General features: G+C 38.3%; 1 protein-coding gene across 1 annotated transcript; it reads left to right on the forward strand.

The window, feature by feature from the left end:
* The first annotated feature begins 12,536 nt into the window (after positions 1 to 12,536).
* Positions 12,537 to 20,362, forward strand: LOC111564946 (C2 calcium-dependent domain-containing protein 4C). Its single transcript, XM_023264836.3, has 2 exons — positions 12,537 to 12,738; positions 13,603 to 20,362. Exon 2 carries the CDS (start codon positions 13,651 to 13,653, stop codon positions 14,920 to 14,922), a length of 1,272 nt encoding a protein of 423 aa, XP_023120604.1. The 5' UTR covers positions 12,537 to 12,738; positions 13,603 to 13,650; the 3' UTR covers positions 14,923 to 20,362.
* Positions 20,363 to 21,451: the final 1,089 nt, after the last annotated feature.

The following is a 21,451-nucleotide window of genomic DNA, read 5'->3' on the forward strand; positions in this document are numbered from 1 at the left end:
CAAAAAATGAGTAAAAAATCCTAAGAACATCTAAAGTGATTCCATATGTATCAGTAAAACTTCTATTTTCTTGAACATTCACCAAAAAATCAACCAAAATCCCACAAAATACGCTGGATTTTGGTAGGTTTTTATGTGAATGTTCTAAAGAAACATTTTTAACATTTCTTTTTTTTTTCCACCAAAAAAATGTTGAAAATGTCGACATCAGAAGTTTCACAGTGAAAATATATTTTTTTTCCACATTTTCAAATTTTAAAACGGGTCAGTTTGTTGCTTTTCTGTGTTTTCTATCAGTTTAAAAATCTGTCAGACATTTGATCTCAGAACATGAAGGTAATTCACAATTCTGAAACATGTTGACTGAAGAAATAATCATGATATAATTGATAATTATCTGCTACGTCCAGCTGTAGTCCTCTCTTTGGTCTGATCGTTAACATTTCCCCTTTTTTTCTAACCCTTTACAGTTAAACATGCCAGCTTAATGTCTTAATGAACTCACTCCTCTTTATCTGTAAAAGCTGCAACAGCAATCTTGAACCAAGTAACATTTCTTCATCGCTTCCAGTACTTTAAGTTGTGTAAAGTGATTTTGAGGAAGACCTTTTCCAAATTCTATCACCAGTATTGTACCAAAAGTGGTACAAAAGATGCAATTAGCCAAAAACCACCTTTCTTTTGCTTTTCCATTTCAGATGCATTAAAACTGAATTGCTCATAAAACTTTATTGCATTAAGAACAGACACTAACGATACACACCGATGAGTGTAATCTGTTGTAATCCTCCCAACATCACGTTAAGTCATTTATGTAGTATGAAAAGGTATTTCTGTCCTAAGAGGAAAAGTTTAGTTAAAGATGCTCTCAAATCATATTAACCCTTGTCGTCTTGCGAGTCAAAATTGACCCGTTTTAAAGTTTGAAAATGTGGAGAAAAAAAAAAGATATATATGCAATCAATTTAGATATTTTTAGGATTTTTTTTGGGGAAGTTTTTTTTTACTCATTTTTCGAAAATATTTACAAGAATTTTCTTGCCAAATTTGGGGGATTTTTAAAATAAAACTTTTAAGGGAAACTTTTAAGGAATTATTGGAATTTTCTTCCTGAAGGTTTTCCAAATTTTCAGAAATTGGGGAATTTTTTTGCAGAATTTTTTTCAAACAAGGAAACAATATTTTTTGATGCCCGTAAATGAGGACAACAGGAGGGTTAAGATCCAGTCCTTCCAGGGAGTAAAAGCCGGGATATCTCAGCCTCTGTTGCAACAAGTTCACTACTTTTGACCAGTTTTTCAATAATTACTTCACTATCTTTGTACTTATGGAATCACAGGAGTGCCACAATAAAATATAAATAAATAAATAAATAAGAAAAAAAATGTGGAAATACAAAGAGAAATAAATGTGGAAATATAAAGAGAAATAAATAAATAAATAAATAAAAAGGAAAATTTTGTCTTTGCTTTTCCGTTTTCTCTTTTTTTTTCGATTTTGTCATTGTCTTTTCCGTTTTGCATTTGCCTTTTCCTTTTGGCACTCCTCAGTCCACCAAGTAAAAACAGACAAAAGACTCTGCTTTCACTTGGTGGACTGAGCTGTCAAAAAATTTCAATAATTCCTTAAAAGTTTCCCTTAAAAGTTTAATTTTAAATCCCCCAAATTTGGCAAGAAAATTATTGTAAATATTTTCAAAAAATGAGTAAAAATCTTCCAAAAAAATCCTAAAAATATCTAAAGTGATTCCATATATATCAGTAAAACTTCTAATATTTTCTTTAAGAAACATTTTTAACATTTCTCTTTTTCCACCAAAAAATGTTCAAAGATTTCCCAAAAATGTTGAAAATGTGGACATCAGAAGTTTCACAGTGAAAATATTTTTCCCCACATTTTCAAACTTTAAAACGGGTCAATTTGACCTGCAAGACGACACGAGGGTTAAACTTATTTTGAGCTTTCTTGTAAAATTCAACTCAAAACAAGATAATTTCAAGATTGTTTGACTTAACAAGATATTTAAGATGCATTGTCTTAAAACAAGTCCCTCCATCTGCTGAAATGTCTCTTGTTCAGTGAATTTATCTTAAATCAAGTGGGATGAGACATTTTGACTAAAAATAAGACAAATAAACTTGGTAAGATTTAGAGTTTTTGCAGTGCTCTAACTTGCTCAGCTTTCAGGTTTAATATGACAAGGTTCGTAGATTATATGATGTAAATTCTTAAAATTTTAAGGTGATATTTTTCATCTTCACCCATCTCAGGAATCAGTGGAGATCGGGACTGGATGCTTTTACTAAAAATACTTGAAAAATGAATTACTCTGCAGGGAAGAGCTTTTACATTTGCTTTTTCTACTTTTTCTTCTTGTAGAGACAAGAAAATAGACTTTAAGGAACTTTAACACACTCATGTCATGTCTGAATAAAACATTGCTGCTGTCTGTGCAACTTTCCTGGAAACAGAAACAGGTTTTGTGTCATTTGTAGATTGTTTTTGGAAGATCCAACGTATAGGACAAGAAGGAAAGTCGTAAAGGTTCATGTCGCTGTGTTTTTCTTACAGATGCATTTAGGAAGAAAGCGATTCTGCTCAAAAGCTGAGGTAAGACTGTTTATTTTCTTCCACAATTAACTCCACAAACACGTCAGTGAAGTAACTGTTTTTCTAATTGAAAGCAAATGAGTCGCGTTATGTTGTTCTCTGCAGACAAAAACCTCCATTTTATGGTGAATTTCAGCCTTTTTTGGTGTTTAATTAACTCTATCAGTTTTTAGTTCATTAAGGGGCATTTTTTTGCATAAAAACGCCACTTTTTCTGTCATGTTTTAACGTGTTCAAACTTATTGACATGTTCTGTAACCTGAACCCTCATTTCTCCTCAGTTCAGTTCCTTTCTATAAACACCTCTAGAGGGCAGCAGCAGCTCGTTCTTGCCACGTTCCAGCTCTCCGTCAGTGTTCTGCACAAGCCTGACGAACCACAGAGATGACAGATTTATAAGTTTCTGACATGAATTTAATTGTGTAATTTGATTCTCCAAATAAAGTGCTTTTCTCTTGTTTTCTCAGCTCGTACCTGTTTGATTCTGCAATCAGCATCACAAGCTGGAGTGTTTTTCTGTTTTTCCTGCCTATCGTCCCCTGAGACGCACAGAAATGGAGTAATAGGAGCCAAATACAGTATTTCACCCTCATCTCAAAGTGTCCTCTGTAAATAGACCGCCAGTGCACGCCAGTAAGTTGTATTCCTGAGGCTTGGTTTTGTTTTTGAAGAAATACAGTGCTGTCAGTCAGTCCAAAATGTTAATAAAGTTTAGTTTTGGCTTTTTCAGGAGAATATCTGTGTGGGCACAATTATTCTTCAGCTATATGTGTGCCAAATTATTATGAAACTAAATGAAAAACTAAAAATTTCCCATCTCACTCGTTTATTTTCATTTATTAGAGTAAGAATAACAAACCAATGACCAATCCAATTAACATTCAAGTTTATACAGCTTGGAGTTGGAAAATATGCATGAAAATGACCATAAGGTCAAGATAGTCACTTGCCTACTGATTGTGCCCACAGAGTAAAGCTCACATGTTGTGTCTCTATATGCTGCTCCTGTGCACAGGTTCTGTGCTTTTATTATCTCCATCTTTATTTGTCTTCCTGTTTAAGTTGACCCACCTATAGCTGCCTGTAATCTGGCGCTCGGAAATGAAAATCATCAATCCGTGAAGGAAACTCCACCTGCTGCTGTTTGATCTTTGAGGCCACACAAGAGTCGCTCTCTTTTCTCCAATCAGTGTTTTCTTTCCATCCTTTTACCAAACATCCCATCGGTCTCCCCCCATGCACGAGGAAACAGCATCTTTGCTGCAGAGGCCGTTAGACTTGTTTCCCATGTCGACAGGTCTGACCTTTTGCCCTGTGTGTGTCCAATCCAAATGCCAGTTCAGTGGACCAGAAAAAGCAAGACACTCAGATGGTCCTGGCATTTGTAGAACTGCTTCCCCTCTCTGTGACTTCCTTCATTCTGTGCACAGTGGTTTTATCTGAAAGGACAACGCTTTGCTTAAACTGCCGTTCATAAAACCAGCTGTTGGATGAGTCAGTCTGTGTCATTTCAGATGAAAGCGTTCCATGCTCCACCGTCTCCGACTTTTATCTGAGTTTCCTTTATTGTTATTTGCTTCTGTAAAATACCTCGGCCAAACTTTTTAGAAGTTCGAGTTTTCAGACGTGGGAATCGTTTAGCATTTTCACCCTCAAGAAAACGGCTTACCTGGAAAGCAATTTTTAGGGTTTCAATATCTCCAAAAATATAACTTCCACAGGCATGAAATATGTTGAAGAGCCAAATGGAATTATTTCCAGCAGATCCAAAACATCCAATGACTCCAGCAGAGGTCAAATTTTCAATTATTAAATAGAAAGCCACAGAAAAAGTGGTCTTTGGTTGACATCTCACCAACTTTTAAGGCGTCTAACATCAGTAGAGTTTGATGTGTAGTAGTTTTTGCTATTTTGCCCTGCCAAAATCGTGATGTGGAATGATTTGTAGGACCACTAAAACTGGTTGGTATATTCAGGGTTCAAGATCTCCGGAAATATAACCCCCCCAACCATGAAATTTTTTGAGGACACAGACAAGTTTGTTTCCATCAGATTCAACAGATCGAATGGCTCCAGCAGAGGTCAATATTTCAATTATTGAACCTTGAAGATGGAGAAAAGTGTTAAATCTTCATACAAGGTTGGTGCAGAAAATCACAGAAAGTTTCTAAAGGTGTATATTTATGTGTGGATGTATCCATATTTCCTGCTAAAATAGTCTGTGGTTGACATTTCACCAACTTTTAAGGCCTCTAACATCAGTAGAAATTGATGTGTAGTAAGTATAGCAAGACAAGATCACAAGTTTTTGCTATTTTGATGTAAAGACTGATTTGAGGGACCACAAAAACTGGTTTACATATTTAAGGTTCAATATTTCTAGAAATATAAGCGAGTTCTGGTCATTAGGCAGTTAGATGGCGGGGAAGGTTCCTTTGTTGTGGCTGTTGGTCCTCAGCACATTGCTTTAGCTTGCTGTGTCGTGTGGTGATGCTAATCAGAAGCATGGATGACTTTGTGAAAGCGTTTGTGGAGGCACCATGTGAGGATTTTATAGATGAGTGTACAAAGGATCAGTTAAGAAACTTGCTGAATGATGAAACAAATAAAGAGACTGCAAAGGCAAATTTAACTGATTGAAAATGAAGGTGTTGGACATGGTAAAAGTTGTCCCTGAGTCTGAGAGCTTTTCCACACCATCATCAGTGACTCCTGGTGTCAGATTAAGCTTCGAACAACACAAGGAGTTACTTTTGTTATGTATGAAATTAGAAACAGAGAAGGAAATTGCAGTGGAGAAAATGAGGCATGGTTTTGAGTTGGAGCTGAGAAGATGAGACAGGAAGGTGAAAATGCAAAGCTTGATCTTGACAGGCCAAAACTATCTGTGATTAGAGAGGGAAAAGTTACAGCCCCAGAACCTTTGTTGTTCTGAATAAATAATGTTTTGTTGCAGGTAAACCTTGGCCTAAGAGCCACTTGTGACTGTCTAATGTTAGTAGAATCTGATGTGTGGTGAGTCAAGGATGCAGTTTATAGAGATGTGGACGACAAAAACTGGTGTTCCTGGACGTCTATATGTTGTCATTATATGTGCAAAGTTAGAATTTAGGTCCATGTTGTCTCAATGTTGAAATTTAACAAGATACAAATTTTATTTTGCGTTACTGAATGTTCCCATACCACCAAAATGTTTTACAAAAGAGTCGGTTTGTGTCGTTTTAGATAGTAGTGTTGCTGCACCAAACATCTCAGGTTTTATTCCTAGTTTACATACTTATCATTTAAGACACAAAGCTAAGTTTTTTCATATTTTAAGGGAATTTTTAGTTTCCTATGCTTTTAGACTGAAGATTTTTTTTTTTGTATTTTCTCCCTCAAAATATTTTACTTAGGTAAAAATATAACCTTTGGTCAACATTTCATCAACCTTTGAGATGTGGACCACAAGAAGTAGATGTCCATGTTGTCTTTATGTTGAAATTTACCAAATATTTTGCCTTTTCCAATGTTCTCATACAGCGAAAATGTTTTGCATGACTTAGTTTTGAGTCTCAAATAACAAATACATTAACTCTGAATGAAATCTGAGATGGTGCAGCAACATATTTCTTCTCTCTGATCCAGATGTTCCATCCTCTGGTCGTCTCTCTGGTTTCACACAGCGACCATGACTCGTGTTTCTCCATCCGTCCATCCAGCTGGTCCTTTGGCAGCGATCTGGAAGCTCCCAGAGACCAGAAGGCAGCTGAGTCTGAGCCTTCAGTGACCCTCAGAAAGCTGGACGGACTCGCAGTAATGAGCAGGCTGACTGAACCGAAATAGAGCGGAGAGGTGAAGAAATGTGATCTGAGAGGACACGGAGCTGGTTACTGGGGAGGCAGTGGTGGGGGGATTGATCCATGTGTCAGGGTATGATGGAGACGTCTCCAAGGCAACAGAAGTTGCGTGGAAGGAAGACAGATGGCAACAATGAGAAGGAATGGAGCAAAAATGGACCTTGTGATGCGTTTCTTTCTGTACATGCTGAAATTCACTCACAAACGCGCCAAAGGAGCAAACCTGGAGCTGCTCCAGACCTCCTGCTGGGATGCTGAGCGTTCACGCCCCAACTTCTGCTTCCTGTCCTTCCAGGAGGTCAATCAGACGTCAGCGGGGAAGATGCAGAGCCTCGGGTTTTCAAGTGATCTCTTCTTCTTTTTCTATACGTAGAACTGCCGGGTCACTGACGCACATCTGGATGATTCAGTGAGGAAAGTGCACTTTTGAACGTTTGAAACGGCCTCAGTGTTCCTCACATTTTGCAGCTGTGGGGTCCGGCTTCTTAATGAGAGCAGAACACACACATTAACCTTTTCCCAGAAGATCCTCAGACGCTTGTGTATCGATCTCATTATTTTGTAGAAGGAAGCTGTTAACAGCGTGAAGCTGGGGTTTGTGCACGGCGTGATACGACGTTCAGATATTCCTCCAGCAGATACTGCTTCAGTTTTCATCTGTGTTGGATTTTTTTTAAGTTATTGCTCTCATTTTGTTCATTGTGATGAGCTGTAGTGTCCAAATAATGAATAACTGATTAGTCAATGGAAAGACACTATGATAATTGATCATTTTTCAAGTAAGATGGGACAATATTTCATGATTTTGACTTATTTTTTGTTATGTTATGTTAAGTCTAAAAGCCAAAAAGATGAAAAAAAACAAAATTGTGATGATCTTGAACAGGAAACTACATTGGTGGATCAATACGATGAAATCTTCTTCACATTTAGATTCAGTTTGCACTGAAAATGAATATAAGTACTTAATTTATTACTATTCAGTCTCTGTATTGGTGCTCTTTTATTGTAAGTTGTGGACAGAAGTTTCCAGTTACATTCAACCAAATATTAGAATTGCTGTATGTATAGTTTTGAACCAGTAGATTTTATTAGATTTTCAGAAGACATAGAAGAAATCTATAAAAGGACCAAAATGCGTTATTGTATTTTTTTTCATTATAGAAAATTAAGTTTTAGGAGTTACAGGAATCAGTGGGAACTCAAAGTTGCTATAATATACATGATTTTGTTCACAACTGTACCATAAAGAAGCACCAATTCAAAGAATAGACATTAATTAAGTGCTTATATTTATTTTTAATGCAAACTGAGTCTAAATATGAACAATATCTCAAACAGACCCAATTTAAGTGTCCACCAATGTACTTTTCTGTTATATATTAGTGTAATTTTCACATCTTTCTGGGTTTTAGACCAAACAAACTTATGCTCTGGGGAATTCTGAGTATTTATCACTGTTTTCTGAAGCTTTATGACTAAAAACTATTGCAAATTTGTAAAGAAAAAGAAGAAATCAGTTATAAAACTAAAGTGGCAGCGTTTGTGGTCCTCTTTCAGAGTGTGACCTGTTGAGTGTGCAGACAGCAGTGGGTGAAGGTTTGAATGTGCCTCTGCAGTCTATATGTTAAGTGGCTCTTCACAGGTTGATTACATCAGACAACGACGTGAGGAAGAAGCTCTGAAGCCAAGATGTGTAATTATCTCCATGGTTTACAAGCCACAGCGTCCTGATGTGTGTCCTCGCTGATGCAGGCCCAACTGGTGCAGAAGGTGTTTTGGTGACACAAGGCCACATACACAATATTAAATATTAGGCAAGTGGTTTTAACCCCTTCATGCCCATTGTCGCAAATTCGCATCATACCACTTTCATTCAGACTGCAGCAGAGATAGCGTATCCATTCATCCAGTGCTGGTTTGTGCATATTCAATACGTACCTCGGAACCTTTTGCAAGCACTGGTTTCTGGTAGGACCGGTCGGAGTGGGACCTAATTATTATATACCTGTTCTATGTGTAGTAGACACACTAACAGTCTCCACTTATTTTAGCATCAGCTGGAAAGCAAAAACACACAAAAGTTAAAAAAAAAAATTAAATTGTAAATAAATTCAGGCATCAAGGGGTTAAAGTTGTGGCTGTATGCTGTAAAAAGAATCCACAGGCCCCGCTTCCACTACAAAGTTCACAGTTATTTGTGAATTAGTTTCTAAAATATTCAGTAGTCTATTATTTGGTACAGATGTTTTAATATCTCTGTGGATCCAGTGACTTTCAACTAAACGCCACCAACTTTTTAAAGTTTATAATACTCTACTAAAGAGATGCACTTTACTAAAGACTGAAAAATAATGTAGGGAGAAACCTAAGAAATCCAAAGTTTCACTAGCTCCTTTACCAGGAAGAAACGTCCGGCAGAAGCAGGCTCAGGGAGGGCGACCGTCTGCCTGGACCTGTTGGGGTGAGGGTGAAGCAGAGAGAGGGCCGGATAGAAAATGGACACTTCTGAGGACACAAACATGCAGCTCCAGATCCAGACACCTCAGCAGAGAGGACAAAACAGAAACTACAGAAGAGAGAAGACACTAAGATGGTGACATGCAATGTTGGCTTATAACTGTACGGACGATTTAGGGTCACCTGAGTCAGCTGAACTATTGCCTTCATCAAAGAGAAATGTTTTAACCCTTGTGTCGTCCTGCGGGTCAAATTGACTCTTTTTAAAGTTTGAAAATGTGGAGAAAAAAAAACATTTTCACAGTGAAACTTCTGATGTCCACATTTTCAACATTTTTGGGAAATTTTTTTAACATTTTTTGGTGGAAAAAAAGAAATGTTAAAAAAAATGTTTAAGAACATTCACAAAAAAAATCAACCAAAATCCAGCAAATTTCACTGGATTTTGGTTGATTTTTTTCTGAATGTTCTTAAAGAAAATATTAGAAGTTTTACTGATATATATGGAATCACTTTAGATATTTTTAGGATTTTTTTTAAGCTATTTATTAATTTTTTGAAAAAATTTACAAGAATTTTCTTGCAAAAATTTGGGGGATTTTTTAAAATAAAACTTTTAAGGGAAACTTTTAAGGAATTATTGGAATTTTCTTCCTGAAGGTTTTGCAAATTTTCAGAAATTTGAGGAATTTTTTTGCTGAATTTTTGGATTTTTTTTCAGACAAACAAACAATAGTTGTTGGTGCCTGTAAATGAAGACAACAGGAGAGTTAAACTTCATATTAAAAGTGGTAGTTTCTGCCTCCTGAGCCCAAACTGGAAGCTGATTCCACAGCAGAGGAGCCTGAGAGCTGAAGGCTCTGCTTCCTACTTCCTCCATCTGAAACTCAGAGAACCACAAAATAAATCTGCATTCGGAGAGGAAAGTGCTCCATAAAGTAATACGCTGTTGTTTGATGGTGTAAAACACTGAGACCATGATTTATATTCCTCTTCAACTGTCTTTTGTGTGGATCAGTCAGTTATAACATGTAAATACACATGGCTTTGCGAAACTCAAACATTACTTGTATAATTGTGACCAAAGAAATGTTGTTAATAATGTTAACTAGACATAATTAGGATATACTATAGAACATATGCAGTGTTCCTGTAGGCTGTATTCTTTAAAATAGCATCCTCATTAATGAAATGACATCATTTTGATGCATTAAGTAACATTGTTTTGATATAGGGGCTTCATTCACTTTTTAGCAAGTGGAAACATGCATTATGAGCGTTAAACTGGTCCTTTAAAGCTATTTGAACCAGTAAAAAGAACTGGATTGGTTATAACATGGGGCACAGAGCAGGTAAAATACTGCAAAAACATGAATATAACTGCAAAACCTCTTCATGGACCAGATAAATGCAGCTGTGGACATATATAAACTGACTAATGCAGCTTTTAGAAGCAGCGACGCCCTAAAAAGGGTCTAAAAAGTATGAAGTGATGACATTTTACATCCTAAAAATCAAGTCAAGAGAGACGTAAGAAACCGTGAGGCCTTAATTCTAACTTTATTGCTGAGAAATTCTAAAGAAGTGACACTAATACACTTTCATGGGCTTTAACAGAGGCTGGAATTCAAATTTAACCAAAACCCAGCAGCTCATTTGTTGCTGTTTTGCCATGCGAGCTTCCAATTAGATGTGGCGAGATGGCCGACAGCAATCATTTCCCTGTGAGTGAGGTGGAGATGAGCAGAGCTGACTCCTCTTCCAGGTCTGTTCACAGCAAGCGTTAGTTACCTGCATGTTTGAGAGGCTGCTGTCGGCGTCACCAGGCAGCTAAAACCTGCACATTTCTGAGCTCCTGCCTGCGATCTTACCAAAGCAGCGACACAACCTCTCCGTCCACAGCACTTGACATGAAACCAGACATTCGGAGCAAAGAACGTGTGCTTTTTGTCCTGCAGATCAATGAAGTCAGTGGGGCCCGTCCTATTTTAGACAAATGTATTTGTTGCCATAGCAAAATTTCCAGGGAAACCAATCAGTCGGTTTAAACCCGAAGACACACGGACAGAACAAGAGGACAGATAATAAAAAAACAAAACCAAAAAAAAGGCTGCTATGAAGTGAACCGGACCACACAGGTGCAGCGGCTCCACGCTGCTTTGTCTGCTCAGCTGCTTGTGCTTTTCCTGGTCTCATAGAGAAATAAAATGATTTACATGCACACAAAAGCTCAGTGCTGCAGAAACACAAACCTGACCGGCCTGAATGATGAACGAGTGTTGACAGAGAAAGATAAAGATGCAATGGGGTGGAAAACTACACTGCAAAAACAGGTTTTTACTGTGATTTTATTTAAACAATTTATTGCTGTTTTAGCGATTTTTCCAGTTTTGTTAATCACAAAACAGAAAATATCTAATAATAGTAATAATATCTCAGATAAAAATGTATCAGTTTGCATGTTGATGGTAAAAACAAAACAAAAAAGAGACCCAAATGTGCATATCAAAAATCTTTTTTTTTATTTTACAAATGCTAATTGATTCTCTTTTATCATTTTGCTAGAAAATTTCACTCTTTTTACTGTCTTGAAATCAGCATAAAATATCACTATTTTACAGATATCTGCAGTTATTTTAAAGAAAAATTATGCATGTTTGGGACTGAAAAATTCATTTTTTAAACTGTTTTCTTATATTTTACTTATTTTGTTAAATTACAGATGACATCAAGTAAAATCACAGAATAGTTTTTAAAAGACAATAACAGTATTTGCACACATGTCCACATCTACATTTTTTTTTCCAAATAGTAATTTGTTCTGTCATCATATGCAAGTCTAAAATAGAAGCTTTACTGTGTTTAAATCAGTCCAAGATATTTATATTTAACAGCTGTTTGTTATTTTCACCATTTCTTCTGCAGTTTTTGACATTACAGTATTCCACCTTTTTTTCCTGGCACTCTTGCTGCTGGATTTTCACCATTTATTATGATGAATTTTAATTTTTTTCATAGTGTAATTTTAAAATAAAATACATTCCTAAAAACAACAATAATGATGATAATAAATAGAATAAAAATGAAAAACAATATGAAGCATAACAAAGAAAAGATAAATAATACAGACTTGCACACATTTGATCCAGGGATTCTTTGGATTTGTTGGATTTTCTTTTTCTTTTTTTTTTTCAGGTTCAAATCTTCAGCTATAAATTATTCATATTGATTTACATAATTTATAACACTGTAGGGTCTTGGCTTTATTATGTGTTGTTATTCTAAGCAGGTAAAGTAGTACTTCATAAAATAACTGTTGAGTTTTAATCCTCAATATGTAAATGAATCAGCCTGATCTACACCTTAAATAACGCTGTTTGATCTTAACCTTCATATGTGAACCGGAAGTAGAAACTCCAGTCTTGTTCTTGTTCTTTTGGAAATCACTTTGGTGCAACAGCTGTTCTTTAAATGTGATGTTTGGATTGTATAAATAACGATAACTCGACTTAACTTGATTCTAGCACGTTTAAATCAGCTGAAATGTTCCCATTAAACAACCATTTTCAAGCAACATTCACCGTAAATAATTGCTGCATCACGACAAACCGACCTGGAAGATTCTTCTCAGATGCAAACCGGTGTGTTTCTAACTGGTTCTGCTGGGAAACACGAACAGTTTGATCTTATTGGTCCGCGGCGGCTCCGTGGCGTCTATAAAACGCACGACTGGAGCTCCGGAGCGGAGACGGTCTGAGGACGCAGAGCGCAGCGAGGAGGTGAATGTGGAGGAGCGCAACGGGACCACAGCGTCTTTTTCTGTACACATGTAAGTATTTTATCATTACTGATGAATTTCTACACACACAGGAGCAGTGTGCTGTTCCCAGATTTCAGCTCCAGTTGAATTATAGACGTTTTGGAAACGGACTTGTGCGCAACAGGAGGAAACATTCAGGCACCTGTTGAACTGGATTCAACTTTTACGCTTAAAATTCAGTTCACATTTCCTTAGCAAACAGAAAGATAATAAAATATGAATTAACGTTAGAAACAACCTTAGAAAAACTAAAAGTCAGTTAAAATGTTTTTCTGTATGTTTTACCGTGAAAAGCTATAATAAAATCTGATAAAATGCACATAAGCTGTTCTTTTTTTGGAAGATGTAGCTCATAAATATGGTAAAAATTAAAAATGTTGACTTTAAATTCAAGATAAGAGCTGAACATGAAGATATGTTCATATTAAGAACTGAATAACAAAAAAGAACTAGACATTATTTGTTGTTAATCTATCCCCAGCTGTTAAAAAACTAGCCGTTCTGTTTAACTTGACATAAAAGTTCAGTATAGTTGAATTCTGGTTGATTTGTTTCCAAGATTCTCTTTGTTGCCTTTTGAGATGTGTTAAAATAAACCGGAGTTCTTTAAAAAAATCCTTTTTGAAGCTGAAGTGCTTCGATCCACTGAGAGATTTTGCTCTTCAGTCAATATCTCTAAAAGTTAAGGTCAGATTCAGCTTCCTAGAAATGTGCTGTTTCCGTTTTACTCAGTCTTAATCCTGTAAATGCTTGTGGTTTAATGACAGGCTGCGCTCCAGCACTACAGCACTCGGGTTATTTTTATCCTCTCCCTGTGGAGCGACTCTCTGATCATTCACCCTCCTCCCCACCCATGTGTGTTATTAATTGCAGACACACCTGACTGCACCTCCTCCACGCCCCCCACTGTCTGGTGGGACCATGTGGGTTCTGGATAAGATCCGTGGGTCGGTGGAGACCAGTGTGCTGCGACAAGGAGACAACGGGGACAAGAAAGGTGTCGCCTACAGCAATGTCCTCACTCCAGACAAGATCCCAGACTTTTTCATCCCTCCGAAGCTGGTCAGCTGCCCCCCGGAACCTGAGATCCCCAACGTGAAGCCCAAACAGGGGCTGCAGCCGTCCACCTCCGAGCAAACCATCGGCAGCGGCAAGAAGATCAGCAGCCCCAGAAGCCCCAGAAGCCCCAGAAGCCCGAGGCTTGTGGCCAAGCTTGCAGGAGACACTAAGAACTTGCTGAGAGCTGCAAACCGCCACATCATACAGATAGAGAGTGCTGATGATGTTGTGGCTGGAGACACCAACGCAGACCCCCAGTCGCAGACGGCCATGTCCCTGCCGTACGTCCCCAAGACCCAGACGTCTTACGGCTTTGCAACGTTGAAGGAAAGCCCCCACACTCGCCGCAAAGAGTCGCTGTTCCACTGTGAACACACCAGCCCCATCACTTCTCCGAACGCTCAGAGGAAGACCGGAGGCAAAAGCAGCGACGGCGGAAACCACCTGAACCCGGCCGACTTCAACACCTCCCACATGAACCCGTATCGATACTTCAGCGGTGGAGAAAGCGACACCTGCTCGTCAGCCGAGTCGTCTCCCTTCAGCTCTCCTCTGCTGTCTCGATCTGCATCCCTGCTCAAGATCTTCACCCACGAGACTCAAGCCAAAGTGGTGAAAGCCAAGCGGACGTTCGCCCGCCACAGTTCCCTCTCCACCGACGAGTGCAGCTCGGCCGAACCGAGCCCCAACGTTCAGCGGCGGCTCCACGTCCCGTCCCTTCACGGCGGCGCCGGAGCGTCCGACCACGGTCTCCATCGGGAGCATACCATCAACCTGCACAAGGGAGGGACGGTTCGGATCAGCGTCAACTACGACTCCGGCACTTCCCGCCTCCTCATCCGTGTTCTGGCAGCGGAAAGTCTGTACGACAAACACTTCGACATCAAGAGCATCAACTGCTGCGTGTCCGTCTACCTGAACCCCGGAAAGCTGCAGAAGCAACGGAGCAACATCATCAAGAACAGCCGCAACCCCGTCTTCAACGAGGACTTCTTCTTCGACTCGATCAGCTCGACTCAGGTGAAGAAGCTCTCGGTGAAGTTCAAGGTGGTGAACAAAGGCACCAGCCTGAAGAGGGACACTCTGCTGGGGGAGCGAGAAGTGCCTCTGACCAAGCTGCTGTCGGGGCTTTAAAACCGGAGGAGCTGGAGATCAGAGGAGGCAAAAATGGAGGATTCAGACTGAAACTTAAATTACATGTTTGCACTGGTTTCTATACAATCTGTTCTTTATTCCAGTCACCAAAATAAGTGAATATGAAGATAAAGGGAGAGAAAATTAAGTGTTTCCAAGAAGTTAAACCAATTCATAGAAGGAAGAGTTTTAATCTTGGATCTGAAAAAAAAGCATCTCCTGACAGACAGATGAAGGATTTACGGTGGTCAACGTTCGCCTGGTTCTGTCTCCCAATAATGAAAGCTCATTAAACCAAGCTGGGCTCTGCAGCAACAGATGAATTTGACAGATGAAAGCCGGGTCTGGTTCAAAGGTGGGACGACACCTGTGCATCGGCCTGTTTCTGAGTCCTCGTCTGCACTGCCACGTGCCGCCGTTTTATTATCGTACTGCGACAGAAATCTGCAGCGGCGGTGATGATTCTGCATCGTCTGCACCGTGTCGGGCTCAGAGATGCTTTTGTGAATCAGCTTTGAAGTGGCTCTGTGTCCTGATGTGCAAATGACCCTTTGATCCAAGTCGCCACGTTCCGCCTCCTGCAGAGGGATAGCGAGGGACAAACGGAGCAGCCACATTAGGATGCACATCAGAAATACAAATAGAATATGATTAATCAAGGCTGCAGCCACCATGAGAGCACATACATACTACAAAATAAGTTTCTTGCCTTTGATTTTGTGCTTAAAGCTGCCCTGTGGAGTTCTCTCAGTCACCAAAATCCACTCTGTTAATCCCCGAACATCTTTATTGATGCTTCTTATTATGTTTGTTGAATGAAATCACCAGCAAAATGTGAATTTGGACACTTATTATAAACAAAACATCATAAAACATTGCTCAGTAGCACTACTAGTGGTCAAAACGTCCACAGGGTAGCTTTAAATTTCACTTTTCTGCCACAAACGTGTGTATAGTAAGAAACATTTCTAGTGCAAATCAGCTTTTTTCAAGTTTTTTTTATCTGTATTGTTTGCAGTGCAACATTTATATTTCTAGGATGATCTTTAAACATCCCTGCAAACAAATATTCATAGTGCACGTGCAGATTTCTTCACACAAAACTAGTTTCTAGAACTCAGTTATAACCAGAAATGACTTGATGAGATTTTATGCAGTGCGAGGTACATTTGGGATTTTTAATATCTTTAATAGCCGCCGGTTATGTCTGTAATGGTATGAAACCCGGCCCAGAGTTAATGAACGTGGAGCAGCAAGGTTATAAAATGTGGGCAGTATAGATGAGAACAGTCATACATTCAATCATTTGACACACACGTTAATTTTGATGGATGAAATGTCTTCGAGGAGCATCGTGGACGCTCTGGCTGCAGCCTGCTGACGTGATTAAATCTCGTCAGACTGGTTTTTGTGCAGATTCCCAACAGCAACAATGCATTACAGGTGGTCCTGTGACATTTAAAATTCCTTTCCACCCTGTATCACTACAAAAACATTTGTTACTTAACCATAATCTGCACAGATCTAGATTTAGATCAGTTTTAAAATGTACAAATGTCTCTCTTTTTTTTGGCTGAAGTGTATCTTTTTTAAAGAAGTGAGCTGTACACAAAACATTGTGCCCCAACTGCTGCTTTAACTTCTTTTTGGTTTATTTTTGTTAGCAACAGGACAAGAAATAAGGTTGTTAAAAATCCCTTTTATTTCGATGATAATTCAATTTAACTGTCAATTTATGCAACCAGGCTCTTGCCTTACTCTGTATTGGGGTTATTTCATCTAAAAATCATCAGACACCTTCTGCTCGACCATCTAAAATTTGCTTTAAACTTTTGTTTCAAATTATAAACTATGAATATTTAAAATGATATCTCTGAAAATGTAGACTTTTAGACATTTCAAGTACTTTCCGAGATTTTTTCTTTTCAAAATTGCCCATCAACCCAAAATTAGCATGTGTTTTGTGCATTGAAATTTGAGTCTGTTTTAGCAACAATATTTCAGGAACTATTACAGTTAAAAGCTTGAAATTTTCTCTGTTATCATGTCATTCATTTAGAATCTGCAAGATTGGACAAGTAGCTCAAAAAAATCTGTCATTATGGTTGAGCTGAAAAATGAAAAGTAATATTGAAGCCATCACAAAAAACCCCATCTTTGAGCGTATATTAACCAAAAAATTAATAAAGCAGAAGTCAACCAGTGATATTTTCTGAACCATACTTAGCTGCATGTCAAAAAAACTTGTACAATATTTGTTAATACAAAATTCTTGGTCACAAAAATTACCTAAAAAGTTACCTGATAGAGCAGTAAGGACAGAAAGTTCTGGAATTTCAAAATAATTCTCAAAATAGCTGATATATTAAGGATATATAGCCACATTTTATGCTCTGAAAAGCTCAGGCAAATGAGAGACGGTTGAGCAGAGATGATCTGAGATGCAATGACTCTGCTAGCAAAGTACTGCTTGCATGTAAATGTGTTAAATGTCTATAAGAGGAGATTAGAGCTGACTGGTGTCATAGTGGGAACCAGTTGCATGACCTGAACATGTCACTGGTGTTTGCATGACATGCTCAAAGTTTTATGAAACCCTAAAGCCTTACTGTGTGTGTGAGACACAGAATGTATGTTCTGATTGGCATGATTTTGTCCAGGGTTGTTAATTTTCTATGTAGTATTTTGTAAAAGAAAAGAAAATGCATCTGAGTGGTTTGAAATGACTGTACATAAAAGCACATGTAGTAGTTTCTACATTTGTCAGCCAATTATGCACCAGCGAGTGAGACGTGCTGATGACAGACGATTATGTTTAACCAAGGATGTCGAGGAAAACAACATTATGTTCTTTGTCTCTCTCCTCCGCCGTCCTGAGGAATTAGGAGGAATTACAGCCTCAAGTGCTTCAGACGGGAGATCGACTTCAGACAGAAAAGAAGTCGGAGAGATCAGAGCGATGCAAATTACTGAGGTTTTCTTACACGCTGTGCCAAAGGATTTAACTCTCACCTGGTGTTTGTAGCTCACTTGTAGCAGCGCTGTTGATGTGCTCTGTATACTTCACACACAGTGACACTGATGCTTGGTTTGTTTCTGACAGTGCCTGCTCGTTGTAGATTTTATTCAAACTTCCTGAATTGTTACTGAGTCGTTTCTTCTTGCATGGTCAAAGTACTTCAGTGGTGTCAGTAACTAAATTTAAGTGGGTTCTTTTGTGCAGTTTGTGATTCTAGGTGAGGATTTGCTGCAGAAGTTTCTCTGGGAGATGTGTTGTGAAGACTGTTTGATTGCGTCCTGATTTTATAACTGTTTGTTTTGCAATTCAAGTGCAGGTTAAAAACGAAAAGCAACACAGATAATGCTGTCCTCAGTCGGACCGTGGCCTCTTCACAGGTGTAAAAATGAGCCTAGACAGAACTTTATCAGTAAAAATCTCTTGTAGCTGAAAGTTTTTAAATGTTTCTTGAATTTTTTTCTTTTTAACAAGCTCACCAAAACCCACAGAGAGATATTTAATAAGGTCAAATCTCGCTGAACGGTTTCATTACGAGTAAATGGTTGCATCACTCTACTGCAGTAACAAAAGGATTTGTTGAATCAGTTTAATAATTTTGGGGTCTTCCTCATGAAAGCAACCAAATCTGAAAAAAAGTTCCCATCTGAACTCTTCAGAATCAGCAGATTTTTATGTAAGACTAACTTTAGTATATTTAATGAAACCATGCTAAACTTTACCTTCAATCTATGAATATTTTTATAGGCCCTCAGAGTTCATAAAGGTGGGTTAAAATACGCCTGTATTAGGCTTGTAAGGAATAATGTCTAGAGGGCAATCCTGGTATCAGAATGTAGACAACCATGACACCTTTCATAGATTATAACTTGCTCTGACCAAACATTTATCACAAATGCTGATATGAGCCCTGAAAGTTGACTGGAAATGCACTTTTTAAAGTTTTCTCTGGTGAACTATTAGAAAACACCTCCAGGGTACCAATGATTGTTTCTATGACATCGACATTAAACTGCTGCAGTTTTACTGTTCAAACTATGACATATATTCAATAATATAAATTGGTGATATAAAAAAAGGAAACAAGAAACCAGATTTAGTTTTCACATTAGGACACCTGTAGTGGATGTAAAGATATTTTATGTGTTGAAACAGTACTGCTGTACTTATGAAGTTATAAGGCTCAAAATGTTGGAAAAGCTCTGACAGTGTTCATAGCATTGAGGTAAAATTTGCATGCCTTGATTAAATTTACTAAAGTTACATTAATAAATATAAATCAGCAGACTCTGGGGTTTTTCATGGAATGATTATTTGTTATTGCCTTTCTATGATCTAGATTCTATTGGAAACTAGGGGTGATGATTCCTCATAAGCCCAGTTGCTAACAGTTGAAAGTCTCCTGTCTTTTGCCCCTTGCTGTTTGTTTAAAATGATCAGAAAAGACAAAAACAAGTCTAAAAGCAGCTGCAAAAATACAGTCACCTTGCTAGATGGCTAATAGTCTCAAAACTGTCAGACAGAGTCAAATCTGAAAGGTAATATTGAACTGAAATGCCTGATGTTGCCAAAAAATAGCATGTTGTGACCTAAAAAAATAAAGCAAAAGGTTGATCCTCTGTATAGTCGACATTTCACGATGGAGTTTGTACAGAAGCACCATTTTTAAATGATGACCGAGGTTCAGTTTTAATGGATTAGTTTGACATTAACAGGAGTTACGTGCAAAAATGTCAACCCTTCTTTTAAATGGTGTTTTGGTATCATAACGTAACTGTTAGACACGTTTTTTCTACCTGTTGTTAGTGTTTGATACAATAAAAGTGACCAAGATTCGAACTCTGAGAACTGTGAATATACACAGTGTGTTTGATTTGAATGTTAACCTTTATTTGATCTATAGACCAATTACCAGAATTAACTTACCAGAATTAACTTTCCCATTATCCAGGCAGCTGCTGTGGTGGAAATCAATCCGTATATTTCTGCACTCAATCGCTGTTTAATTAGATCCAGAGCAGAGAGGCCTGACTGATAGCGTTTGAAGTGAGAAGAACATCGATATCTTCATGTGTGAGAGAAGCAGTCTGTTGGATGTTGTGTTTTATTGACATTTACTTTAGTCACTTTCTATTTGTTAAGACCTGTTTTTTAAATTATATTGTACATATGCTGATGTTTCTCAAGTCTTCCTGTCTTGACAGGTTCACTCTGAAAAATGAAGCTGAAAAGTGCCGGTCCATTACTTGACACTGAATTCTTTGATTTCTCTCCAGATGTAGATGAACAGTGGAAGTGCAGTTGCTGTTCTTGTTGTGTTTTCTGAACTGTGCAGGTAGACACTTTTATACTGTGATGCTACAACCATTGGTTACTGTGTAAATCTGTGTGACAAACTTTAATTAAAGGCGAACTTCAATGAAATCCCTGGTTTTGTTGTTATTGATGATGTCTTCAGATGATATATATGCCAGTTAAAAACAAAGTAATGCAAAAATGAGAGATTTTAGAATCTTGGCGCAAAGTCAAAGATGTTTCCAGTGTTGGACAGGGTTGCCTCTTGTGTCCAGTCTTGCTATTCGTGGAGAAGATCAAGGTGCAGCCGAGGTGAAGACCGTGTCCGGTTTAGGAACCTGGGGGTTTTTTTGGTTTTGCAAGGCCGCAAGAGTCAGAACCTCCAAGTCTGATCCCGCTAAAACTATGGGAGTTTAGGTATCTCAACGTCCTGTTGACAAGTGACAGGAAGTTGGACCGAAGATGGACAGATGGATTGGTGCAGCGTCAGAAATAATGTGGGCGTTTTACCAGACTGTTGGAGTTAGGTATGAGCTCATCCAGAAGGCGAAACTCACAATTTACCACTCTGTGTTTGTTCCAACTCTTAGCAATAGTCATGAGTTCTGGGTAGTGCCTGAAAGAATAAAATTGTGTTTCCTCTGTCTTGTAGCTGGTCTCAGTCTTATGGTATGTATTTACAGAGGTGTTCTTAGATGTAAGAGGTTGTGCTGCTTCCCAACATTGGATGCTTATGATTTTACAGCTTTCCAGCATCACGACAAATGATTGGTGGGTGTGGAATCCAATGCAAACTTTACCCTCCTTCAAACGCTTCACTCAAATGCTCCTGGATTTCAAAGTATACCAACATGGCAGCTCATGTGGAAACTTTGACTCTTACTATGAGAACAGCTAATAGAAAAATGTTCCTGAAAATAGACAACATAGAAACATAGACAATGAATAGAAATAATGGATTCAGTGGATGAGTACCTTTAGAGTGACAGACAGGAGCTGTGAGGTGAGTCGCTGCTCCTTTTCAACTAAAGAGCCAGCTGAGGTGGTTCAACATCTGACCTTAGGCAACTTCCTTTGGAGGATTTCTGTGCAATTGGGAAAAGAAACCAGCATAGATCCAGAGCAGACTAGAGGGATTACATATCTCATCTGACTCAAGAACCCCTTGAGATCCACCAGGAGAAGCTACAAAACGTTGCTGGGAAGAGAGGTGTCTGG

The sequence above is a fragment of the Amphiprion ocellaris genome, chromosome 2 (assembly GCF_022539595.1).
Source record: "Amphiprion ocellaris isolate individual 3 ecotype Okinawa chromosome 2, ASM2253959v1, whole genome shotgun sequence".
Lineage (NCBI taxonomy): Eukaryota > Metazoa > Chordata > Actinopteri > Pomacentridae > Amphiprion > Amphiprion ocellaris.

Excerpts from the sequence above, each read along its gene's own strand:
- LOC111564946 (XM_023264836.3), top strand. The coding sequence starts at position 13,651 with ATGTGGGTTCTGGATAAGATCCGTGGGTCGGTGGAGACCAGTGTGCTG.